Source organism: Pseudophryne corroboree, chromosome 7, assembly GCF_028390025.1.
Source record: "Pseudophryne corroboree isolate aPseCor3 chromosome 7, aPseCor3.hap2, whole genome shotgun sequence".
Taxonomy (NCBI): Eukaryota; Metazoa; Chordata; class Amphibia; order Anura; family Myobatrachidae; genus Pseudophryne; species Pseudophryne corroboree.
Window position 1 is genome coordinate 515,079,160 of NC_086450.1, and position 27,220 is coordinate 515,106,379.

Sequence of the window (27,220 nt, forward strand, 5' to 3'; positions counted from 1 at the left end):
TGCCCCAATCTATTCTTATTCTCCAGGAATTCCCTGCTGTAACGCCCCAATCTATTCTCATTCTCCGGGAATTACCTGCTGTAACGCCCCAATCTATTCTTATTCTCTGGGAATTCCCTGCTGTAACGCCCCAATCTATTCTTATTCTCCAGGAATTCCCTGCTGTAACGCCCCAATCTATTCTCATTCTACGGGAATTCCCTGCTGTAACGCCCCAATCTATTCTTATTCTCCAGGAATTCCCTGCTGTAACGCCCCAATCTATTCACATTCTACGGGAATTCCCTGCTGTAACGCCCCAATCTATTCTCATTCTCCGGGAATCCCTGCTGTAACGCCCCAATCTATTCTCATTCTCCTGGAATCCCCTGCTGTAACGCCCCAATCTATTCTCATTCTCCGGGAATTCCCTGCTGCAACGCCCCAATCTATTCTCATTCTCCGGGAATTCCCTGCTGTAACGCCCCAATCTATTCTCATTCTCCGGGAATTCCCTGCTGCAACGCCCCAATCTATTCTCATTCTCCGGGAATTCCCTGCTGCAACGCCCCAATCTATTCTCATTCTACGGGAATTCCCTGCTGTAACGCCCCAATCTATTCTCATTCTCCGGGAATCCCTGCTGTAACGACCCAATCTATTCTCATTCTCCGGGAATTCCCTGCTGTAACGCCCCAATCTATTCTCATTCTCCGGGAATTCCCTGCTGTAACGCCCCAATCTATTCTCATTCTCCGTGAATTCCCTGCTGTAACGCCCCAATCTATTCTTTTTCTCCGGCAATTCCCTGCTGTAACGCCCCAATCTATTCTCATTCTCCGGGAATTCCCTGCTGTAACGCCCCAATCTATTCTCATTCTCCGTGAATTCCCTGCTGTAACGCCCCAATCTATTCTCATTCTCCGGGAATTCCCTGCTGTAACGCCCCAATCTATTCTCATTCTCCGGGAATTCCCTGCTGTAACGCCCCCAATCTATTCTCATTCTCCGGGAATTCCCTGCTGTAACGCCCCAATCTATTCTTATTCTCCGGGAATTCCCTGCTGTAACGCCCCAATCTATTCTCATTCTCCGGGAATCCCTGCTGTAACGCCCCAATCTATTCTCATTCTCCGGGAATTCCCTGCTGTAACGCCCCAATCTATTCTCATTCTCCGGGAATTCCCTGCTGTAACGCCCCAATGTATTCTCATTCTCCGGGAATTCCCTGCTGTAACGCCCCAATCTACTCTCATTCTCCGGGAATTCCCTGCTGTAACGCCCCAATCTATTCTCATTCTCCGGGAATTCCCTGCTGTAACGCCCCAATCTATTCTCATTCTCCGGGAATTCCCTGCTGTAACGCCCCAATCTATTCTCATTCTCCGGGAATTCCCTGCTGTAACGCCCCAATCTATTCTCATTCTCCGGGAATTCCCTGCTGTAACGCCCCAATCTATTCTCATTCTCCGGGAATCCCTGCTGTAACGCCCCAATCTATTCTCATTCTCCGGGAATCCCTGCTGTAATGCCCCAATCTATTCTCATTCTCCGGGAATTCCCTGCTGTAACGCCCCAATCTATTCTCATTCTCCGGGAATCCCTGCTGTAACGCCCCAATCTATTCTCATTCTCCGGGAATTCCCTGCTGTAACGCCCCAATCTATTCTCATTCTCCGGGAATTCCCTGCTGTAACGCCCCAATCTATTCTCATTCTCCGGGAATTCCCTGCTGTAACGCCCCAATCTATTCTCATTCTCCGGGAATCCCTGCTGTAACGCCCCAATCTATTCTCATTCTCCGGGAATTCCCTGCTGTAACGCCCCAATCTATTCTCATTCTCCAGGAATTCCTTGCTGTAACGCCACAATCTATTCTCATTCTCCAGGAATTCCCTGCTGTAACGCCCCAATCTATTCTCATTCTCCGGGAATTCCCTGCTGTAACGCCCCCAATCTATTCTCATTCTCCGGGAATTCCCTGCTGTAATGCCCCCAATCTATTCTCATTCTCCGGGAATTCCCTGCTGTAACGCCCCAATCTATTCTTATTCTCCGGAAATTCCCTGCTGTAACGCCCCAATCTATTATCATTCTCCGGGAATTCCCTGCTGTAACGCCCCAATCTATTCTCATTCTCCGGGAATTCCCTGCTGTAACGCCCCAATCTATTCTCATTCTCCGGGAATTCCCTGCTGTAACGCCCCAATTTATTCTCTTTCTCCGGGAATTCCCTGCTGTAACGCCCCAATCTATTCTCATTCTCTGGGAATTCCCTGCTGTAACGCCCCAATCTATTCTCATTCTCCGGGAATTCCCTGCTGTAACGCCCCAATCTATTCTCATTCTCCGGGAATTCCCTGCTGTAACGCCCCAATATATTCTCATTCTCCGGGAATTCCCTGCTGTAACGCCCCCAATCTATTCTCATTCTCCGGGAATTCCCTGCTGTAACGCCCCAATCTATTCTCATTCTCCGGGAATTCCCTGCTGTAACGCCCCAATCTATTATCATTCTCCGGGAATTCCCTGCTGTAACGCCCCAATCTATTATCATTCTCCGGGAATTCCCTGCTGTAACGCCCCAATCTATTCTCATTCTCCGGGAATCCCTGCTGTAACGCCCCAATCTATTCTCATTCTCCGGGAATTCCCTGCTGTAACGCCCCAATCTATTTTCATTCTCCGGGAATTCCCTGCTGTAACGCCCCAATCTATTCTCATTCTCCGGGAATTCCCTGCTGTAACGCCCCAATCTATTCTCATTCTCCGGGAATTCCCTGCTGTAACGCCCCAATCTATTCTCATTCTCCGGGAATTCCCTGCTGTAACGCCCCAATCTATTATCATTCTCCGGGAATTCCCTGCTGTAACGCCCCAATCTATTCTCATTCTCCGGGAATTCCTTGCTGTAACGCCCCAATCTATTCTCATTCTCCGGGAATCCCTGCTGTAACGCCCCAATCTATTCTCATTCTCCGGGAATTCCCTGCTGTAACGCCCCAATCTATTCTCATTCTCCGGGAATTCCCTGCTGTAACGCCCCAATCTATTCTCATTCTCCGGGAATTCCCTGCTGTAACGCCCCAATCTATTCTCATTCTCCGGGAATTCCCTGCTGTAACGCCCCAATCTATTCTCATTCTCCGGGAATTCCCTGCTGTAACGCCCCAATCTATTCTCATTCTCCGGGAATTCCCTGCTGTAACGCCCCAATCTATTCTCATTCTCCGGGAATTCCCTGCTGTAACGCCCCAATCTATTCTCATTCTCCGGGAATTCCCTGCTGTAACGCCCCAATCTATTCTCATTCTCCGGGAATTCCCTGCTGTAACGCCCCAATCTATTCTCATTCTCCGGGAATTCCCTGCTGTAACGCCCCAATCTATTCTCATTCTCCGGGAATCCCTGCTGTAACGCCCCAATCTATTCTCATTCTCCGGGAATTCCCTGCTGTAAATGTAAATGCAGAGAAGATCATATCCATGTATAGTGTAAGGTCATGCTGGGGATAGTAGTGCACAAAGAGCCGCTGTGAGGGGTAAATTGTACCTGGCGTAAAACATCTGCTACTCCGTCAGGGGAGGATATAAATACGGGGCCCCTGGGAGCCCCAGAATTATGTATATGGGGGATTAGCATTAGCCGGTTAGGATACGTAGCACTTATCTCTACAGCTAGTAACTACTGTCAGCGTCCAGAGAAAGATTCACTGTGTGTCGTCTATAGTCCCTGTTACATCACCCGCATACACCCCAAGGTGTATGGTGCCCCCCATAGTGCTAGTGCAACACTGAGTACTGTACCCCACATTTACATCCCATATATACAGTATATATATATATATATATATATTTTTTTTTTTTTTTTTTTAGGATTTTGAAATTGCCATGGATGGTCTCGCCCTGCAGTGGGAGGAGCTGAAAACTCAGAAGGAGGAGCTTGAAAACTACTATCAGAAATTCCAGCCTGTCATTTGGGTAAGAGAGTTATTTTGACTACGCCCCGCGCACCCCAGATGCCTCCCCATAATCCCCCCACCCGTAGCAGCTACCACCCATCAGCCTCTCACCTTGGGGAGGATGTATCAAGCCTTGGAGAGTGATAAAGTAGCATCTGTTGTATACTGTGTTGGATAAATATCAGTCAGAAGCTGATTGGGTGGTTGGTCTCCCCCCATGCTGCGATCCTTCCCCCGCGCGCGCTGTTGCGTCATCCTCCCGGTCTGTTCAGCCTGGCGCTGCTTATAGGAGAACAGGGGAAGCCCACCCCACTATATTCCTAGCTCAGGCTCAGAGGTCCGGGTCATAATGATCTGTGCGTCGGTTTGGGGGGTGTTACCATCGTTCTATAACTTCTATTTGCCGACGGCATTTAGAGCTGCAGAATCCATCAACGTCGGGTCTCAATTGAGGCTGAGACCCATTGTATAGTATTATATGACAGTGGCATCCGCCTACATCACTCTGGGGGCCAGGCCAGCATCCCCGGAGATGTCTGGCCGCCCCTGGTCCCTGCACTGCTGGCTCCTTCTCAGTGACAGGAGCTGCGTGCTGCAGGGTAATGTCACACCCCAACAAACGGCACACCCCCTTCACCTCCCATGTGACGCCACTGGCTGGATAGTCTGAGAGGGAGAGAATTCCAGAGAAAGGGAGCAGCACGTGAGAAATCTTGGAGGTAGAAGTGGAAGTAATCAGCAGGCAGGAGAATCAGCGTGCATTAGCAGTGCGAAAAGGACGGGTGGGAGAGTAAAGGGAGATAAGGTCAGAGATGTAGATGGGAGAGGAGTGGGTGAGGGCTTTGTAAGTGAGTGTGAGAAGTTTGAATTGGATTCTGAAAGGGAAGGGAAGCCAGTGGAGGGCTTGTAGGAGAGGGGAGGTGGACGTAGTGCGTTTGGTGAGGAAGATGAGACAGGCAGATGTAAAATAGGAATAGATTACAGTAGTCCAGTATGGAGATGACCAGTGAGTGGATGAGGGTCTTAGTAGCATATGTGAGATGGAAACGCAGGTTTGTGAGAGGTGATGAATGTGTGGTGTGCAGGAGAGGGAGGAGTCAAGGATTACACCAAGACAGCGCACTTGGGGGCTACAGGATATAGTAGCGCCATCAATAGATAATGAGAGTGTGGGAGGTGAGGTTATGCGGAAGGGTGGGAAGATGGTCAGCTCGGTCTTAGACATGTTAGGTGTAAGAAATCGCTGGTACATCCTGGAAGAGACAGCAGAGAGACAGCTGGAAACACGAGTGAGGGGAGAGGTCCGGGGAGGAGAGGTAGCTCTGAGTGTCATCAGCATAGAGATGATATTGGTGGTCACCTAGTCAGGAGAACGCTGGACCTCTGGTTACCAGATAATCACATCACCCATGTCAGATCATTTCTCCAGGATCCCAAGTTGTTGTATAAATCCTCCTTCTCATTCATACCGCGGCGGATTTCTAACTAGGTGCGGGAGGTCAATAGTACTGTGCCTAGCGGTGGGCAGACTCCTAAATTCTCATCACACTTCTGGTTATCAGCAGGTATGGATACGCACCCTGTGACCCTTCCATGCTCCCGTACACAGTGCCGGGGTTATACGCTGTGGTAAATGATACTGATCAATAACAAACATAAACCCATATCCTGCGATAACGGCTTCACAAGGACTACATCTACTATACTGTATATACATGTAGCTGTTAGGGAGAAGGGTAACATGATGCGCGCCACAGGTGAAAAAATCTATTTGATTTTTCGCTAATATACAACAGAGTCTGATATGTGAATTACAAAGATTTATAGATTTGTCATACTACATAGCAACCGGTTGCTGTATAAAAAAAACCCAGTAAGAAAATGTATGAAAATATAAGTAACCAAAATCAATTATACAGGGTGGTTCAAATGTCGCAGTACACCCTTTTGTTTCAAAAACTGTACAGGAAATAGGAAAACTGAATACTCCAGTAAGGTATGGGTGAGGTGGGCTATCTTTTAGGGTATGTAGCGAGCATGGGCGCCATCTTGAAATCGGCCATCCTGAATCTAAGTCAGTTTTTATTCAAATGGAAAGGGGGTCGTGTAACCGGTCAAACAACATCAGAATCTGCTGAGAAGTTTATTGCTGCACACAGATGTGAAATAGCTGTTATGGTTACAAAAGTTACAGCACTTCTTTTGTTGCAGGTAACTGAAGATGGCTTTGATAAAAGAGGAGAGCATTGAGGTCATTTTGATGTCTGGAGGATGAAGTTTCCGTGTCATAGCTGCAGATTTTAACAACCGGCACCCAGAAACACATCCAATTTCACATAGCACTGTCAGGTGCCTAATTTCCAAATTCCAAGAAACTGGGACTGTGGCTGACAAGTCACGGAGTGGTCTTCCAAAAAGTGCTACTGACGAGACAACCTCAACAATGGTTTTGGCATTCTTCGTGATGAGCCCACAACGCAGCACACAACGTTTGTCAGCAAAATGACCTCAATTCTCTCCTCCCCCAGATATCTGAAGATATCAAAGACATCTTCAGATATCTGCAACAATAAAATGCTGTAACTTTTGAGCCATAACTGCTATTTCACATCTGTTTGCAGCAATACACTTTTCAGCAAATTCTGATGTTGTTTGACATGTTACACAACCCCTTTCCATTTGAAAAAAACTGACTTAGATTCAAGATGGCCGATTTCAAGTAGGTGCCCATGTTCGGTACATACCCTAAAAGATATCCAACCTCACCCATACCTTACTGGAGTATTCAGTTTTCCCCTTTCCTGCACAGTTTTTGAAACAAAAGGGTGTACTGCGACCATAGCCAGATTAAGAGGGGGTCACAGGGCATACTGTACCCTGGGCCCACCTTTGTCAGGGGTCCCCCCAGCCAAAGTGCACTAACGTTACTAGCTTTCCCTCTTATTTAGCAACAGAACCAGACATCCAGAATGTGAGCAGAATAGTATACAGTGCAGGCAGAGACACAGGAGCATCAGGTTTCATGAGCTACCGATGGAACTTTACGACCAGAGGAGAGATAGGAAGGTGGAGCGAGCTGTACGTGACACAAGAATCTCAGCTTCTCCACCTCCCTGCTTGGGTATCTGAGTCCTGTGTAACTTATCTAATGAGGGTCTAGAGAGACACCTCCTGAGTCCTATCCCAGTGTGTTAGTAGTGCAGAGGCTGCTGCTATTTTTGCATGTGACAAGATAAATTATAGATTTTATTTTTCTATGTGTATTTTAAGATTGTTTAAGTTGTCTCTGTTCCACTACAAGACAATGTTATAAAATAGTTGTTTTTCAATTAGATGGAGCTAAAACAGTACCCATGCATTATTAAACTATTAGTTTACATCTAATATACTGTACAACATTGTTTTAATTGTAATATACACAATCCATACCTCTTAACATGACCCATTCCAGGAGGGACAAAATACTCTCTACCTGGACTTCCTTCTTAAGTTATGATTGCTATCATCTGTGTCGAAAAAACTTTTTTTTAATCAAATAATTCAGCACAGGTGACATCAATCATATATTAAGAGACAAGTCCAGGTAGAGAGCATTTTGACCCTCCTGGAATGGGTCATGTTGGGAGGTATGGATTGTATATATTAAATTTAAGAACAATGTTGTACAGTATTAGATTGTGTTGGGAGGTATGCATATAATCTAATGCATCTAATATACACCCCCCACCTCACTTCCCCAGGCCCCCCCCCCCCCTGTCTTATGTGACCCGGGCACTCCCAAGGCTTAATCCGGCCCTGACTGCGACTTTTGAATCACCCTGTACATACGGGCTATCACTATCTTCAGATAATATTGGGAATACGTCACATTCCGCAGCTTTGTAAATCGGCAGCATAGAAACCTATGGGAGGATGCGGCTGCAGTCGGGAATAGAGAGATAGCAGCAGACATCAGTCCCTCCTTACATTTCTGGTTACCCCCTGAAAATGGTGTTTTCGGGGAATAAGCTGCAAATATCTAATGATGAATGTTCCCCACAATGAGGTCCCATTCTTCTCACTGTACCTCCTTTCCTCTAGGAGAATGAACAGAAGCGGCTGGGGGCAGTGAATAGGATGATGAAGCAGCGAGATATATACACCTGGAAAGAACGGGAGCTAAAACTCCTCCAGGAGGAGTATGAAGAGCTGGTCAAACAGAGGCTGAAGGTCCAGGCCCGTATCCAGCGATACAGAAAGTTCTACCAGTATCTGGAGCGAGTAGTGGAGGCCTCTGCTGAGGTATTAGTGCAGGAGATGGATTACTGAGATACGGGAGAGTACTGGGAGGCGGTGGTGACACTGGGAGACCACTAGCAGGCGTACTCCAACATGGGACAATAGCTTTTCATTCCATCACTTTTCAGGAGGAACGATGCATTGTTCCAGTGAGCTGTAAGGGTACCAACAAGTTTATCGATGACTGTACACATATAGCCAGTGATGGCAGTGGGCCATATAATACAGTCAGAGGTGGTGGCAACTTGGTAACACCAGGATCTGTACTTCTGTATATAGTTTCCATGCAGGAGATGTTTAAGGTCCCATCCTCTGCTGCGGAGGGCAGAGAAGACGTGTGCATGCACATTTTGGCCGGGTGGGTTGGAGGTTGCCCTATAATATCAGCGCACCTCTGAGCAGTACGGGGTCCTGGCAGTTGAAGAGTAGGTTTGGCAGTTGGTTAATTTACAACTGATGGTACCATTGGTGGTTAACCTTGATGGTATAAAGCCATAGACAGGGGAGCCATTTATAGTTTCATCTACCGATGGTCATCCCTGCTATATTACTCGCTGGGCTGCAGGCCAATCAAAGATGGAAGCAGTCCTTCACAGGTTGCATCGGGGGTGGAGCTAGGCTCCGTGTCCTGGCACCTGGTAAAAAAAAAAAACATCATGGGGCTCTGTACCATCAATGTTGGAGATCCAGTGGTTCTTCACCATTGAAGGCAAAACCATCCACCATTGGCAGTTAACCATCGATAAAGTTAAGTAGAAGTTACCCCATACAGGACAATAAGAAATAATGAAGAAGACGATTTGATGAATGAAGTAGAGCAATCTGGCTGAGGCAATGGCCTGTGAGAACGGTGTTCTATATTCCTCTTTGTGAAAGTGGTGATATGTGTCTGATGGGAGTAGATATATGCTAGCAAGATGGTTGTGGCATAAGTGGGCAAGGTATGAAGGAAAGAGCTGTTTTCATCTGATATTACAATGACTAATGAACACTGTCAGTTCCAGGAGGTCAGCGATGTCGTTTCTCGATTTCATACTTTGGTTGCCACTTCCAGTTACCTCCAGCAGGGGACACAGGAGGCCCAAGCAGCAATACAGGAGGCAAAGGGGCAAATCTCACGCCATCTGGAAGACAGAAATAACTTGGTGTTGCAGCTCAATAACCAACTTGGCCAACTACAGACCTCTCTGGAAGATGCCAAAAACCAAAGTCTGCTGTGGGTAAGAACAGAGGGCACAGAAATTGCCCTCAAGTGTAGTGAGATGGAGTCTATACATATGTGAGGTCCAGCGCAGGATTTCCTGGGTAATGACACCAGAGCCTGGTGTGAGACCTGCCATTGCTGGGACCAGTATGAAATCACATAGCTGAGACCAGAGCTCTGAGTGAGACCCCATAGGTGGGGTAGAGCCTGGTGTGAGACCTGACATTGCTAGGACCAGGATGAGCTCACATAGCTGAGACCAGAGCTCTGAGTGAGACCCCATATGTGGAAAAGAGCCTGGTGTGAGATCTGGCATTGCTAGAACCAGGGTGAGATCACAAAGACCAGACCAGAGCTCTGTGTAATATCCCGTAGGTGGGGCAGAGCCTGGTGTGAGACCTGACATTGCTAGGACCAGGATGAGATCACATAGCTGAGACCAGTGCTCTGAGTGAGACCCCATATGTGGGGCAGAGCCTGGTGTGAGACCTGCCATTGCTGGGACCTGTATGAAATCACATAGCTGAGACTAGAGCCCTCTGTAAGACCCCATAGATGGGACAGAGCCTGGTGTGAGATCTGACATTGCTAGGACCAGGATGAGATCACATAGCTGATACCAGAGCTCTGAGTGAGACCCCATATGTGGGGCAGAGCCTGGTGTGAGATCTGGCATTGCTAGAACCAGGGTGAGATCACATAGACCAGATCAGAGCTCTGTGTAAGATCCCATAGGTGGGGCAGAGCCTGGTGTGAGACCTGACATTGCTAGGACCAGGGTGAGATCACATAGCTGAGACCAGTGCTCTGAGTGAGACCCCATATGTGGGGCAGAGCCTGGTGTGAGACCTGCCATTGCTGGGACCTGTATGAAATCACATAGCTGAGACTAGAGCCCTCTGTAAGACCCCATAGATGGGACAGAGCCTGGTGTGAGATCTGACATTGCTAGGACCAGGATGAGATCACATAGCTGATACCAGAGCTCTGAGTGAGACCCCATATGTGGGGCAGAGCCTGGTGTGAGATCTGGCATTGCTAGAACCAGGGTGAGATCACATAGACCAGATCAGAGCTCTGTGTAAGATCCCATAGGTGGGACAGAGCCTGGTGTGAGATCTGACATTGCTAGGACCAGGATGAGATCACATAGCTGATACCAGAGCTCTAAGTGAGACCCCATATGTGGGGCAGAGCCTGGTGTGAGATCTGGCATTGCTAGGACCAGGGTGAGATCAAATAGCTGAGACCACAGCTCTGAGTGAGACCCCATATGTGGGGCAGAGCCTGGTGTGAGACCTGCCATTGCTGGGACCAGTATGAAATCACATAGCTGAGGCCAGAGCTCTCTGTAAGACCCCATAGATGGGGCAGAGCCTGGTGTGAGATCTGACATTGCTAGGACCAGGATGAGATCACATAGCTGATACCAGAGCTCTGAGTGAGACCCCATATGTGGGGCAGAGCCTGGTGTGAAATCTGACATTGCTAGAACCAGGGTGAGATCACATAGACCAGACCAGAGCTCTGTGTAAGATCCCATAGGTGGGGCAGAGCCTGGTATGAGATCTGACATTGCTAGGACCAGGATGAGATCACATAGCCCAGACCAGAGCTCTGTGTAAGATCCCATAGGTGGGGCAGAGCCTGGTGTGAGACCTGACATTGCTAGGAGCAGGATGAGATCACATATCCCAGACCAGAGCTCTGTGTGAGATCTCATATGTGGGGCAGAACCTGGTGTGAGAGCTGACATTGCTAGGACCAGGGTGAGATCACATAGCCCAGACCAGAGCTATGTGTAAGATCCCATAGGTGGGCAGAGCCTGATGTGAGACCTGACATTGCTAGGACCAGGGTGAGATTACATAGCCCAGACCAGAGCTCTGTGTAAGACCCCATAGGTGGGCAGAGCCTGATGTGAGACCTGACATTGCTAGGACCAGGGTGAGATCACATAGCCCAGACCAGAGCTATGTGTAAGATCCCATAGGTGGGCAGAGCCTGATGTGAGACCTGACATTGCTAGGACCAGGGTGAGATCACATAGCCCAGACCAGAGCTATGTGTAAGATCCCATAGGTGGGCAGAGCCTGGTGTGAGACCTGACATTGCTAGGACTAGTATGAGATCACATAGCTGAGACCAGAGCTCTGAGCGAAACCCCACAGGTGGGGCAGAGCCTGGTGTGAGACCTGACATTGCTAGGACCAGGATGAGATCACATACCTGAGACCAGAGCTCTCTGTAAGACCCCATAGATGGGGCAGAGCCTGGTGTGAGATCTGACATTGCTAGGACCAGGATAGGATCACATAGCTGAGACCAGAGCTCTGAGTGAGACCCCATAGATGGCGCAGAGCCTGGTGTGAGATCTGACATTGCTAGGACCAGGATGAGATCACATAGCTGATACCAGAGCTCTGAGTGAGATCCCATATGTGGGACAGAGCCTGGTGTGAGATCTGACATTGCTAGGACCAGGATGAGATCACATAGCTGATACCAGAGCTCTGAGTGAGATCCCATATGTGGGACAGAGCCTGGTGTGAGATCTGGCATTGCTAGAACCAGGGTGAGATCACAAAGACCAGACCAGAGCTCTGTGTAAGATCCCGTAGGTGGGGCAGAGCTTGGTGTGAGACCTGACATTGCTAGGACCAGGGTGAGATCACAAAGACCAGACCAGAGCTCTGTGTAAGATCCCGTAGGTGGGGCAGAGCTTGGTGTGAGACCTGACATTGCTAGGACCAGGGTGAGATCACATAGCTGAGACCAGAGCTCTGTTTAAGATACCATATGATTTAAAAAATATAGGGGACCCCTATGTCTTTTGTCCACCGTATTTTTTGAACCAGGACCAGATGCAGAGCCCGGTGCTGGTTGTTAAAATATGGGGGGACCCTACGCAAATTTTCTCCTGTATTTTTACAACCAGGACCGGCTCAAAGAGCCCGAGGCTGGTTATACATAGGAGGGGGGACCCAACGCAATTTTTTTCTTTGACTTTTAACCCTTTCACACCCCCTTCCCACTGATAAACATGCACGGATCTCACTGATCTCACGGATCCGTACATGCCTATCAGAATACGGATAAAAAAAGCAGGTCTATTTGAAAGCGGCTTTTTTTTACGATTTGTAACATTTCCCGGCAGTGTTTGGCTATTGCCGTCAGTGATTGTGAATACGAATTCTTAGTAAATTACCGAGTTGTATAAAATAACAGGTGTGTTTGACCGATGGTGTATTCATTCGTATACACCATCGTATACGAATGCCCTCATCACTGCTGAGATTTGGGTTTAGTAAATTCCCGAGATGACTCTTTGAAAAAAAAAAAAAAACTCGACCAAAATCGGAACTTTAGTAAATATACCCCCTGAACGCTGCTCCAGTCACCCCACACTCTGCTCTCTGACCTCTCCAGGAGTCACGCTGGGCTCACATCCAGAATACGGCCACTAAGAAGACTCTGCTTCTCGGCACCATGAAGATTGCAACGCTGAACATTTTCCAGAGTATGTGCAGGAAGGACACGGAAAGCAGGAGTGTGGGCGAGGGTGACACCCTGAAACAGCTGGAGATGGTGCGTGTAGACAGTGCCGTGCACACATACATATATATATATATATATACTGTACAGTGAGAGAGACAGTCATACACACAAGTTTCTGTACATGTAGACAACAGGTGTCCGCTGTGGTGCTATTAGAACACATTGACATGCAGTAATTACAGCGAGAGGAAAAGGGTTGTAGCCTCGGGTGCAAGGAGAGAGGGAGAGGCACAGGCATACAGGGGAGAGGTGGGATAGGAGTGAGGGAGAGTTACAGGCATACGGGGAGAGAGGTGGGATAGAAGTGAGGGAGAGGCACAGGCATACGGGGAGAGAGGTGGGATAGGAGTGAGGGAGAGGCACAGGCATACGGGGAGAGAGGTGGGATAGGAGTGAGGGAGAGGCACATGTAGGCAGGGGGAGAGAGGTGGGATAGGAGTGAGGGAGAGGCACAGGCATATGGTGGGGAGAGAGGTGGGATAGTAGTGAGGGAGAGGCACAGGCATACGGGGGGAGAGAGGTGGGATAGGAGTGAGGGAGAGGCACAGGCATACGGGGAGAGAGGTGGGATAGGAGTGAGGGAGAGGCACATGTAGGCAGGGGGAGAGAGGTGGGATAGGAGTGAGGGAGAGGCACAGGCATACGGTGGGGAGAGAGGTGGGATAGTAGTGAGGGAGAGGCACAGGCATACGGGGGGAGAGAGGTGGGATAGGAGTGAGGGAGAGGCACAGGCATACGGGGAGAGAGGTGGGATAGGAGTGAGGGAGATGCACAGGCATACGGGGGGAGATAGGATAGGAATGAGGGAGAGGCAGAGGCGGAACTACCGGCAGTGCACTGCACTGGGGCCCGCCTCTGTCCAGGGGCCCAAGCATGTAATGAGTCAAACTGACTCATTACGTGCCGCTGTGCGCTGCAGGCAACCGCTGCCCGCAGCGCACAGCCGCCCGGAGATAGGAGCTGAGCAGCGGTACAGACGGGGGAAGGAGGAGGGAGCCGGAGGACGGAGCCGCAGCAGCGCTTTGTTACTGGTGGAGGCGCTGCTGCTGCTGCTCCTCTGCTTCCCTATAGGCTGTCTTCCGAGAACAGCCTATAGGGAAGCAGAGGGGCAGCAGCAGCAGCGCCTCCACCAGTAACAAAGCGCTGCTGCGGCTCCGTCCTCCGGCTCCCTCCTCCTCATTCTCTACTGCCCGGGAATCGTCGTCTGACGCAGCTGCACCGAGGAGCCTGAGGGTAAGTATAATTCTTCTTTCTTTCTTTCTTTCTTTCTTTCTTTCTTTCTTTCTTTCTTTCTTTCTTTCTTTCTTTCTTTCTTTCTTTCTTTCTTTCTTTCTTTCTTTCTTTCTTTCTTTCTTTTTCTTTCCTTCTTTCTTTCTTGTGCCTGCCTGCCGCAATGTGTAAAAAGGGGGGACTACCTGCCGCACTGTGTAAAAAGGGGGGACTGCCTGCCGCAATGTGTAAAAAGGGGGGACTGCCTGCCACTATGTGTAAAAAGGGGAATCTGCCTGCCGTAATGTGTAAAAATGGGGACGCTGTCTGCCGTAATGTGTAACAAGGGCACGCTGTCTGCCGTAATGTGTAAAAAGGGCACGCTGTCTGCCGTAATGTGTAACAAGGGCACGCGGTCTGCCGTTATGTGTAAAAAGGGGTAATCTGCCCGACGCTATGTGTAAAAATGGGGAATCTGCCTGCCGTAATGTGTAAAAAAGGGGGGCTGCCTGACGCTATGTGTAAAAATGGGGAATCTGCCTGCTGCTATGTGTAAAAAGGAGGAATCTGCCTGCCGTAATGTGTAAAAATGGGGACGCTGTCTGCCGTAATGTGTAACAAGGGCACGCTGTCTGCCGTAATGTGTAACAAGGGCACGCTGTCTACCGTAATGTGTAAAAAGGGCACGCTGTCTGCCGTAATGTGTAACAAGGGCACGCGGTCTGCCGTTATGTGTAAAAAGGGCACGCTGTCTGCCGTTATGTGTAAAAAGGGCACGCTGTCTGCTGTAATGTGTAAAAAGAGGAATCTGTTCGCTGTAAGGTGTAAAAGGGTCTCTACCTGGTGTAGTGGTGCTACTGTGCGGCGTAATTTGAATAATGGAGACTACTGTGTTGGTATTATTTTGTGGCCACACCCCTTCCCCACGAATCCACGCCACTATGTATTTTTGCGCGCGCCTACGGCGCGCACTGCCCCCGGGGTGTACTTGGATGGGGGGGGCCCAAAGCATTTTGTCGCACCTGGGCCCACCGCTTGCTTGTTCCGCCACTGGGGAGAGGCACAGGCATACGGGGAGAGGGGTGGGATAGGAGTGAGGGAGAGGCACAGGCATACGGGGGGGAGATGGGATAGGAGTGAGGGAGAGGCACAGGCATATGGGGGAGAGAGATGGGATGGGAGTGGGAGAGGCACAGGCATACGGGGAGAGAGTTGGGATAGGAGTGAGGGAGAGGCACAGGCATACGGGGGAGAGAGGTGGGATAGGAGTGAGGGAGAAGCACAGGCATACGGGGGGGAGAGAGGTGGGATAGGACGGGAGAGGCACATGTAGGCAGGGGGAGAGAGGTGGGATAGGAGTGAGGGAGAGGCACAGGCATACGGTGGGGAGAGATAGGATAGGAGTGAGGGAGAGGCACAGGCATTAGGGGGGAGAGAGGTGGGATAGGAGTGAGGCAGAGGCACAGGCATACGGGGAGAGAGGTTGGATAGTAGTGAGGGAGAGGCACAGGCATACGGGGGGAGAGAGGTGGGATAGGAGTGAGGGAGAGGCACAGGCATACGGGGGAGAGAGGTGGGATAGGAGTGAGGGAGAAGCACAGGCATACTGGGGGGGAGAGAGGTGGGATAGGAGTGAGGGAGAGGCACGTGTAGGCAGGGGGAAAGAGGTGGGATAGGAGTGAGGGAGAGGCACAGGCATACGGGGGGAGAGAGGTGGGATAGGAGTGAGGGAGAGGCACAGGCATACGGGGAGAGAGGTGGGATAGGAGTGAGGGAGATGCACAGGCATACGGGGCGAGATGGGATAGGAGTGAGGGAGAGGCACAGGCATACGGGGAGAGGGGTGGGATAGGAGTGAGGGAGAGGCACAGGCATACGGGGGGAGATGGGATAGGAGTGAGGGAGAGGCACAGGCATATGGGGGAGAGAGATGGGATAGGAGTGAGGGAGAGGCACAGGCATACAGGGGGAGAGAGGTGGGATAGGAGTGAGGGAGAGGCACAGGCATACGGGGGAGAGAGGTGGGATAGGAGTGAGGGAGAGGCACAGGCATACGGGGAGAGAGGTGGGATAGGAGTGAGGGAGAGGCACAGGCATACAGGGGGAGAGAGATGGGATAGGAGTGAGGGAGAGGCACAGGCATACGGGGGGAGGTGGGATAGGAGTGAGGGAGAGGCACATGTAGGCAGGGGGAGAGAGGTGGGATAGGAGTGAGGGAGAGGCACAGGCATACGGTGGGGAGAGAGGTGGGATAGGAGTGAGGGAGAGGCACAGGCATACGGTGGGGAGAGAGGTTGGATAGGAGTGAGGGAGAGGCACAGGCATACGGGGGGAGAGAGGTGGGATAGGAGTGAGGGAGAGGCACAGGCATACGGGGAGAGAGGTGGGATAGGAGTGAGGGAGAGGCACAGGCATACAGGGGGAGAGAGATGGGATAGGAGTGAGGGAGAGGCACAGGCATACGGGGGGAGGTGGGATAGGAGTGAGGGAGAGGCACATGTAGGCAGGGGGAGAGAGGTGGGATAGGAGTGAGGGAGAGGCACAGGCATATGGTGGGGAGAGAGTTAGGATAGGAGTGAGGGAGAGGCACAGGCATAAGGGGGGAGAGAGGTGGGATAGGAGTGAGGGAGAGGCACAGGCATACGGGGAGAGAGGTGGGATAGTAGTGTGGGAGAAGCACAGGCATACTGGGGGGGAGAGAGGTGGGATAGGAGTGAGGGAGAGGCACGTGTAGGCAGGGGGAGAGAGGTGGGATAGGAGTGAGGGAGAGGCACAGGCATACGGGGGGAGAGGTGGGATAGGAGTGAGGGAGAAGCACAGGCATACTGGGGGGGAGAGAGGTGGGATAGGAGTGAGGGAGAGGCACGTGTAGGCAGGGGGAAAGAGGTGGGATAGGAGTGAGGGAGAGGCACAGGCATACGGGGAAAGAGGTGGGATAGGAGTGAGGGAGAGGCACAGGCATACGGTGGGGAGAGAGGTGGGATAGGAGTGAGGGAGAGGCACAGGCATACGGGGGGAGAGAGGTGGGATAGGAGTGAGGGAGAGGCACAGGCATACGGGGAGAGAGGTGGGATAGGAGTGAGGGAGATGCACAGGCATACGGGGGGAGATGGGATAGGAGTGAGGGAGAGGCACAGGCATACGGGGAGAGGGGTGGGATAGGAGTGAGGGAGAGGCACAGGCATACAGGGGGAGATGGGATAGGAGTGAGGGAGAGGCACAGGCATATGGGGGAGAGAGATGGGATAGGAGTGGGAGAGGCACAGGCATACAGGGGAGAGAGGTGGGATAGGAGTGAGGGAGAGGCACAGGCATACAGGGGGAGAGAGATGGGATAGGAGTGAGGGAGAGGCACAGGCATTCGGGGGGAGAGAGGTGGGATAGGAGTGAGGGAGAGGCACAGGCATACGGGGGGAGGTGGGATAGGAGTGATGGAAAGGCACAGGCATGCGGGGGGGGAGAGATGGGATAGGAGTGAGGGAGAGGCACAGGCATACGGGGGAGAGAGGTGGGATAGGAGTGAGGGAGAGGCACAGGCAGGTGGGGGAGAGAGGGGGGATAGGAGTGAGGGAGAGGCACAGGCAGGCGGGGGAGAGAGGTGGGTTAGAAGTGAGGGAGAGGCACAGGCAGGTGGGATTGGAGTGAGGGAGTGGTACAGGCAGGTGGGATAGGAGTGAGGGAGAGGCACAGGCAGGTGGGATAGGAGTGAGGGAGAGGCACAGGCAGGTGGGATAGGAGTGAGGGAGAGGCACAGGCAGGTGGGATAGGAGTGAGGGAGAGGTACAGGCAGGTGGGATAGGAGTGAGGGAGAGGTACAGGCAGGTGGGATAGGAGTGAGGGAGAGGCACAGGCAGGTGGGGGGGATTGGAGTGAGGGAGAGGCACAGGCAGGTGGGGGGGATTGGAGTGAGGGAGAGGCACAGGCAGGTGGGATAGGAGTGAGGGAGAGGCACAGGCAGGTGGGATAGGAGTGAGGGAGAGGCACAGGCAGGTGGGATAGGAGTGAGGGAGAGGCACAGGCAGGTGGGATAGGAGTGAGGGAGAGGCATCACTCACTATAGTGACACCACTATTGGTCTCTCACAGATACAGCAGTACGTTCAGGACCTGTGTGATGTGTGTGAGGAGGCGAGCAGGAATTACCCCGGGAAATGAGAGCAGAAACGCGTTTCACAGACCGGATCTATTTATATCTTACCAACGTGAAATCGGAGAAATAAAAAATAAGAATTTACTTACCGATAATTCTATTTCTCGTAGTCCGTAGTGGATGCTGGGGACTCCGTCAGGACCATGGGGTTTAGCGGCTCCGCAGGAGACAGGGCACAATAATAAAAGCTTTAGGATCAGGTGGTGTGCACTGGCTCCTCCCCCTATGACCCTCCTCCAAGCCTCAGTTAGGATACTGTGCCCGGACGAGCGTGCATAATAAGGAAGGATATTGAATCCCGGGTAAGACTCATACCAGCCACACCAATCACACCGTACAACCTGTGAGCTGAACCCAGTTAACAGTATGATAACAACGAAGGAGCCTCTGAAAAGATGGCTCACAACAAGAATAACCCGATTTTTGTAACAATAACTATGTACAAGTATTGCAGACAATCCGCACTTGGGATGGGCGCCCAGCATCCACTACGGACTACGAGAAATAGAATTATCGGTAAGTAAATTCTTATTTTCTCTAACGTCCTAAGTGGATGCTGGGGACTCCGTCAGGACCATGGGGATTATACCAAAGCTCCCAAACGGGCGGGAGAGTGCGGATGACATTGCAGCACCGAATGAGAGAACTCCAGGTCCTCCTCAGTCAGGGTGTGCCCCTGACCAAGTAGCAGCTCGGCAAAGTTGTAAAGCCGAGACCCCTCGGGCAGCCGCCCAAGATGAGCCCACTTCCTTGTGGAATGGGCTTTTACTAATTTTGGCTGTGGCAAGCCTGCCACAGAATGTGCAAGCTGAATTGTACTACAAATCCAGCGAGCAATCGTCTGCTTAGAAGCAGGAACACCCATCTTGTTGGGTGCATACAGGCTAAACAGCGAGTCAGATTTTCTGACTCCAGTCGTCCTGGAAACATATATTTTCAGGGCCCTGACAACGTCAAGTAACTTGGAGTCCTCCAAGTCCCTAGTAGCCGCAGGTACCACAATAGGTTGGTTCATGTGAAAAACAGAAAACACCTTAAGGAGAAATTGAGGACGAGTCCTCAATTCTGCCCTGTCAGAATGAAAAATTAAGTAAGGGCTTTTATATGATAAAGCCGCCCATTCTGACACACGCCTGGCTGAAGCCAGGGCTAATAGAATCTTCACCTTCCATGTGAAATATTTTAATTCCACAGTGGTGAGTGGATCAAACCAATGTGACTTTAGGAAACTCAAAACAACATTGAGAACCCAAGGTGCCACTGGGGGCACAAAAGGAGGCTGTATATGCAGTACCCCTTTTACAAACGTCTGAACTTCAGGCACTGAAGCCAGTTCTTTCTGGAAGAAATTCGACAGGGTCGAAATTTGAACCTTAATGGACCCTAATTTTAGGCCCATAGACAGTCCTGTTTTCAGGAAATGTAGGAAACGACCCAGTTGGAATTCCTCTGTAGGGACCTTCTTGGCCTCACACCACGCAACATATTTTCGCCAAATGCGGTGAAAATGTTTTGCAGTTACATCCTTCCTGGCTTCGACCAGGGTAGGGATGACTTCATCTGGAATGCCCTTTCAGGATCCGGCGTTCAACTGCCATGCCGTCAAACGCAGCCGCGGTAAGTCTTGGAACAGACAAGGCCCCTGCTGGAGCAGGTCCTCTCTTAAAGGTAGAGGCCACGGTTCTTCCGTGAGCATCTCTTGAAGTTCCGGGTACCAAGTCCTTCTTGACCCATCCGGAACCACGAGTATCGTTCTTACTCATCTCCTTCTTATGATTCTCAGTACTTTTGGTATGAGATGCATAGGAGGGAACACATACCCTGACTGGTACACCCACAGTGTTACCAGAGCGTCCACCGCTATTGCCTGAGGGTCCCTTGACCTGGCGCAATATCTGTCTAGTTTTTTGTCAGGCGGGACGCCATCATGTCCACCTTTTGGTTTTTCCCAACGGTTTACAATCATGTGGAAGACTTCCCGCTGAAGTCCCCACTCTCCCGGGTGGAGGTTATGCCTGCTGAGGAAGTCTGCTTCCCAGTTTTCCACTCCCGGAATTAACACTGCTGAGAGTGTTATCACATGATTTTTCGCCCAGCGAAGAATCCTTGCAGTTTCTGCCATTTCCCTCCTGCTTCATGTGCCGCCCTGTCTGTTTACGTGGGCGACTGCCGTGATGTTGTCCCACTGGATCAATACCGGCTGACCTTGAAGCAGAGGTCTTGCTAAGCTTAGAGCCTTGTAAATTGCCCTTAGCTCCAGTATATTTATGTGGAGAGAAGTCTCCAGACTTGATCACACTCCCTGGAATTTTTTTCCCTTGTGTGACTGCTCCCCAGCCACTCAGGCTGGCATCCGTGGTCACCAGGACCCAGTCCTGAATGTCGAATCTGCGGCCCTTTCATAGATGAGCACTCTGCAGCCACCGCAGAAGAAAACACCCTTGTCCTTGGAGACAGGGTTATCCGCTGATGCATCTGAAGATGCGATCCGGACCATTTTCCCAGCAGATTCCACTGAAAGGTTCTTGCGTGAAATCTACCGAATGGGATCGCTTTGTAAGAAACCACCATTTTTCACAGGACCCTTGTGCAATGATGCACTGATACTTTTCCTGGTTTTAGGAGGTTCCTGACTAGCTCGGATAACTCCCTGGCCTCCTTCTCCGGGAGAAAACATCCTTTTCTGGACTGTGTCCAGAATCATTCCTAGGAACATTAGACGTGTCGTCGGAAAAAGCTGCGATTTTGGAATATTTAGAATCCACTCGTGCTGTCGTAGAACTACTTGAGATAGTGCTACTCCGACCGCCAACTGTTCTCTGGACCTTGCCCTTATCAGGAAAGCGTCCATATTTCTTTTAGGAAGAATCATCATTTCGGCCATTACCATGGTAAAGACCCGGGGTGCCGTGGACAATCCAAACGGCAGCGTCTGAACTGATAGTGACAGTTCTGTACCACGAACCTGAGATACCCTTGGTGAGAAGGGCAAAATTTGGACATGTAGGTAAGCGTCCCTGATATCCAGTGACACCATATCGTCCTGGTTCGCTATCACTGCTCTGAGTGACTCCATCTTGATTTGAACCCTTGTATGTAATTGTTCAAATCTTTTAGATCTCACCGAGCCGTTTGGCTTCAGTACCACAATATAGTGTGGAATAATACCCCTTCCCTTGTTGTAGGAGGGGTACTTTGATTATCACCTGCTGGGAATACAGCCTGTGAATTTTTTCCCAATACTGCCTCCCTGTCGGAGGGAGACGTTGGTAAAGCAGACTTCAGGAACTTGTGAGGGGAAGACGTCTCGAATTTCCAATGTACACCTGGGATACTACGTGTAGGATCCAGGAGTCCACTTGCGAGTGAGCCCACTGCGTGCTGAAACTCTTGAGATGACCCCCCACCGCACCTGAGTCCGCTTGTATGGCCCCAGCGTCATGCTGCGGACTTGGCAGAAGCTGTGGAGGACTTCTGTTCCTGGGAATGGGCTGCCTGCTGCAGTCTTCTTCCCTTTCCTCTAACCCTGGGCAGATATGACTGGCCTTTTGCCCGCCTGCCTTTATGGGTACGAAAGGACTGAGACTGAAAAGACTGTGTCCTTTTCTGCTGAGATGTGACTTGGGGTAACAAAAGTGGATTTTCCAGCTGTTGCCATGGCCACCAGGTCCGATGGACCGCCCCTTTATACGGCAATACTTCCATGTGCCGTCTGGAATCTGCATCACCTGACCACTGTCGTGTCTATAAACATCGTCTGGCAGATATGGACATCACATCTACTCTTGATGCCAGAATGCAAATATACCTCTGCGCATCTCGCATATATAGAAATGCATCCTTAAAATGCTCTATAGTCAATAAAATATTGTTCCTGTCAAGGGTATCAATATTTTCAGTCAGGAAATCCGACCAAGACCCCCCAGCGCTGCACATCCAGGCTGAGGCGATTGCTGGTCGTAGTATAACACCAGTATGTGTGTATATACTTTTTAGGATATTTTTCAGCTTCCTATCAGCTGGCTCCTTGAGGGCGGCCGTATCTGGAGACGGTAACGCCACTTGTTTTTATAAGCATGTGAGCGCCTTATCCACCCTAAGGTGTGTTTCCCAACTCGCCCTCACTTCTGGCGGGAAAGGGTATACCTCCAATAATTTTCTATCGGAGGAAACCCACGTATCATCACACACTTTAATTTATCTGATTCAGGAAAAACTACAAGTAGATTATTCCCACCCTACATAATACCCTTATTTGTGGTACTTGTAGTATCAGAAATATATAACACCTCCTTCATTGCCCTTAACATGTAACGTGTGGCCCTAAAGGAAAATACGTTTGTTTCTTCACCGTCGACACTGAAGTCAGTGTCCGTGTCTGTGTCTGTGTCGACCAACTGAGGTAAATGGGCGTTTTTACAAGCCCCTGACGGTGTCTGAGACGCCTGGACAGGTACTAATTTATTTGCCGGCCGTCTCATGTCGTCAACCGACCTTGCATCGTGTTGACATTATCACGTAATTCCTAAATAAGCCATCCATTCCGGTGTCGACTCCCTAGAGAGTGACATCACCAATACAGGCAATTTGCTCCGCCTCCTCACCAACATCGTCCTCCTACATGTCGACACACACGTACCGACACACAGCACACACACAGGGAATGCTCTGATAGAGGACAGGACCCCACTAGCCCTTTGGGGAGACAGAGGGAGAGTTTGCCAGCACACACCAAAAACGCTATAATTATACAGGGACAACCCCTTATACAAGTGTTTTCCCTTATAGCATTTTCACATATGTAATCATATCGCCAAATAAGTGCCCCCCCTCTCTGTTTTAACCCTGTTTCTGTAGTGCAGTGCAGGGGAGAGCCTGGGAGCCTTCCTCACAGCAGAGCTGAGCAGGAAAATGGCGCCGTGTGCTGAGGAGAATAGGCCCCGCCCCCTAAAACGGCGGGCTCTTCTCCCGGAGTTTGTGAGATCTGGCAGGGGTTAAATACATCCATATAGCCTCAAGGGCTATATTAGCAGTGAGCCTGTTGCCAGCAGGACTCACTGAAAATAAAAAACCTAACTTAAACTTTTATTCTAAGCAGCTCAGGAGAGCCACCTAGATTGCACCCTTCTCGGCCGGGCACAAAAATCTAACTGAGGCTTGGAGGAGGGTCATAGGGGGAGGAGCCAGTGCACACCACCTGATCCTAAAGCTTTTATTATTGTGCCCTGTCTCCTGCGGAGCCGCTAAACCCCATGGTCCTGACGGAGTCCCCAGCATCCACTTAGGACGTTAGAGAAACACTGATAAAGTCACATATAGATTTGAGCACATGAAGTGTGTATGTGTTATGGAATATGTTAGTGTGTGTCTTAGTGTATGTGTTAGCTTGTGTATTAGTGTATGTGTTAGTGTTTGTATGTATGTGTTAGCATGTGTATTAGTGTATGTGTTAGTGTGTAGGTGTTAGTGTGTGTATGTGTTAGTGTGTGTATTTGTGTGTGTGTGTGTGTGTGTGTGTGTGTGTGTGTGTGTAGGTGTTAGTGTGTGTATGTATTAGTGTGTGTATGTGTTAGTGTGTGTATTAGTGTATGTGTTAGTGTGTGTATTAGTGTATGTGTTAGTGTGTGTATTAGTGCATTTGTTAGTGTGTGTATGTGTTAGTATGTGTATTAGTGTATGTGTTAGTGTGTGTATGTATTAGTGAATGTGTGTGTGTATGTGTTAGTGTGTGTATTAGTGTATGTTAGTGTGTGTAATATTGTATGTGTTAGTGTGTTTATGTTAGTGTGTGTATTAGTGTATGTGTTAGTGTGTATATGTGTTAGTGTGTGTATTAATGTATTTGTGAGTGTGTGTATTAGTGTATGTGTTAGTGTGTGTATGTATGTGTTAGTGTGTGTATTAGTGTATGTGTTAGTGTGTGAATTATTGTATGTGTTAGTGTGTGTATTAGTGTATGTGTTAGTGTGTATGTATGTATGTATGTATGTATGTATGTATGTATGTGTTAGTGTGTGCATTAGTGTATGTGTTAGTGTGTGTATGTATGTGTTAGTGTGTGTATTAGTGTATGTGTTAGTGTGTGAATTATTGTATGTGTTAGTGTGTGTATTAGTGTATGTGTTAGTGTGTGAATTATTGTATGTGTTAGTGTGTGTATTAGTGTATGTGTTAGTGTGTGAATTATTGTATGTGTTAGTGTGTGTATTAGTGTATGTGTTAGTGTGTATGTATGTATGTATGTATGTATGTATGTATGTGTTAGTGTGTGCATTAGTGTATGTGTTAGTGTGTGTATGTATGTGTTAGTGTGTGTATTAGTGTATGTGTTAGTGTGTGAATTATTGTATGTGTTAGTGTGTGTATTAGTGTATGTGTTAGTGTGTGAATTATTGTATGTGTTAGTGTGTGTATTAGTGTATGTGTTAGTGTGTGTGTGTATGTATGTATGTATGTATGTGTTAGTGTGTGCATTAGTGTATGTGTTAGTGTGTGTGTGTGTATGTACGTATGTATGTGTTAGTGTGTGTATTAGTGTATGTGTTAGTGTGTGAATTATTGTATGTGTTAGTGTGTATTAGTGTATGTGTTAGTGTGTGTATGTATGTGTTAGTATGTATGTATGTATGTGTTAGTGTGTGTATTAGTGTATGTAGTATGTATGTATGTGTTAGTGTGTGTATTAGTGTATGTGTATGTGTTAGTGTATTAGTGTTAGTGTGTATATGTGTTAATGTGAGTATTAGTGTATGTGTTAGTGTGTGTATGTATGTGTTAGCGTGTGTATTAGTGTATGTGTTAGTGTGTGTGTGTGTGTATGTATGTGTTAGTGTGTGTATTAGTGTATGTGTTAGTGTTAGTGTGTGTATTAGTGTATGTGGTAGTGTGTGTATTATTGTATGTGTTAATATGTGTATTAGTGTATGTGTTAGTGTGTGTATGTGTTAGTGTGTGTATTAGTGTATGTGGTAGAGTGTTAGTATGTGTATTAGTGTACATGTTAGTGTGTGTATTAGTCAATGTGTTAGTGTGTGTTTGTGTGTATGTATGTGTTAGTGTTTGTTTTAGTGTATTAGTATATGTGTTAGTATATGTATTAGTGTACAGTATGTGTTAGTGTGTGTATTAGTGTATGTGTTAGTGTTAGTGTGTGTATTAGTGTATGTGGTAGTGTGTGTATTATTGTATGTGTTAATATGTGTATTAGTGTATGTGTTAGTGTGTGTATGTGTTAGTGTGTGTATTAGTGTATGTGGTAGTGTGTTAGTATGTGTATTAGTGTACATGTTAGTGTGTGTATTAGTCAATGTGTTAGTGTGTGTTTGTGTGTATGTATGTGTTAGTGTTTGTTTTAGTGTATGTGTTAGTGTGTGTATTAGTATATGTGTTAGTATATGTATTAGTGTACAGTATGTGTTAGTGTGTGTATTTTTTTTATTATATAATTTTTTATTGAATTTTGTAACATACAAAACATTACAAAAAAAGAACCAGTAACATTAACTGTAACATTTGCCATCAATAAATAAACATATTGAATAAAATCTGAGTTTGCGTGCGTTGCGACATCATTTATAAACATCGCTATCATCTGCAGTAAAATAGAATAATCTACGTACATAGTCCAGGCCTGCCCAGCCTAGAGCTGCACCAGCGATCCCATTTCTCCATACACTTAGAAGTAGATCGGCGTGTATTATACATGTCCCTCTCATGTCTGGCCACATCGTTTACCAACGCTCTCCCTTGGCAGATATTAGGGAAGTCAGCTGAGAACCAAACCCTCACTATAATAACTTCTGCTAAAGTAGTGAGACATTGGCCCTCATTCCGAGTTGATCGCTCGCTAGCTGCTTTTAGCGGCATTGCACACGCTAGGCCGCCGCCCTCTGGGAGTGTATCTTAGCTTAGCAGAAGTGCACAGGAAATTTCATGCCATTTCTGAGTATCTCCAGACCTACTCCTACACTGCGATAACTGCAGTCCGTTTAGTTCCTGGTTTGACGTCACAAACACGCCCTGCGTTCGGCCAGCCACTCCCCCGTTTCTACAGACACTCCTGCGTTTTTGCCTGGCACGCCTGCGTTGTTTAGCACACTCCCTGAAAACGTAGAGTTGCCGCCCAGAAACACCCACTTCCTGTCAATCACACTACGATCTCTCGAGCTTCTGTAAAACTGCAAACTTTTGTGTGAAAGCACTTAGCGCATGCGCGGCGCGCTGCGTACCATGCGCATAAATGCCGTTTTTTTCACCTGGTCGCTGTGCTGCGAAAAACGGCAGCGGGCGATCAACTCGGAATGAGGGCCATAGGACGTATTTATATATTATGACTGAGTGTGTTTCCTCAAGGTCCAACCCAAACATACAGATACTAGGATTCAGGGCCGTAATTAGGTGTGCGCTAATGGTGCCTTGCCCACAGCGCAAATGCACTGAGGGCGCACCATCTAGCAGCACACTGTCAAAGTCAGAAAAATATCTCTATGCACACTGCCATATTTGCACCTCATTCAGGTCCGCGCTGCGCATGCGTGCGCTCTCCTGTGAGTGCGCATACCCGCTGTTGCGTGCACCCGCTGGTGCTCGGTATGCGTATTTACGGTAAAGTTTGTGTAGTCGTAGCGTGCGACTCAATCGTTACATATTTTCACTAATAAGGTATTTTATAGATCATGGTCCCTTTGATAGATTCTGAAAGTTTGGTTAACATAGCATGTTCCTGAACAGAGAGATTCCTCTTTGTATTGTACGAAGGGTCTAACAGGGGTCATACAGTAGTGTTTGGTACCCATCGGAAGAGTATTTAAATAGCAATATTCCGGTGTTGGTTTGGAGCGGATTAATCGCTCGTGCGAATAGTTATGGACATAAGAAGTTTA

At 48.8% G+C, this 27,220-nt stretch overlaps 1 protein-coding gene across 1 annotated transcript in view; it reads left to right on the forward strand.

Moving 5' to 3' along the window:
- Positions 1 to 18,425, forward strand: part of CCDC42 (coiled-coil domain containing 42) — a 35,196-nt gene extending 16,771 nt beyond the window's left edge. The window contains exons 3-7 of the mRNA XM_063935487.1: positions 3,855 to 3,959; positions 8,021 to 8,221; positions 9,217 to 9,438; positions 12,852 to 13,010; positions 18,275 to 18,425. Coding sequence (XP_063791557.1) covers positions 3,855 to 3,959; positions 8,021 to 8,221; positions 9,217 to 9,438; positions 12,852 to 13,010; positions 18,275 to 18,343 — 756 coding nt within the window. The 3' untranslated portion in view covers positions 18,344 to 18,425. The remainder of the gene's footprint in view (positions 1 to 3,854; positions 3,960 to 8,020; positions 8,222 to 9,216; positions 9,439 to 12,851; positions 13,011 to 18,274) is intronic.
- The last annotated feature ends 8,795 nt before the right edge of the window (positions 18,426 to 27,220 follow it).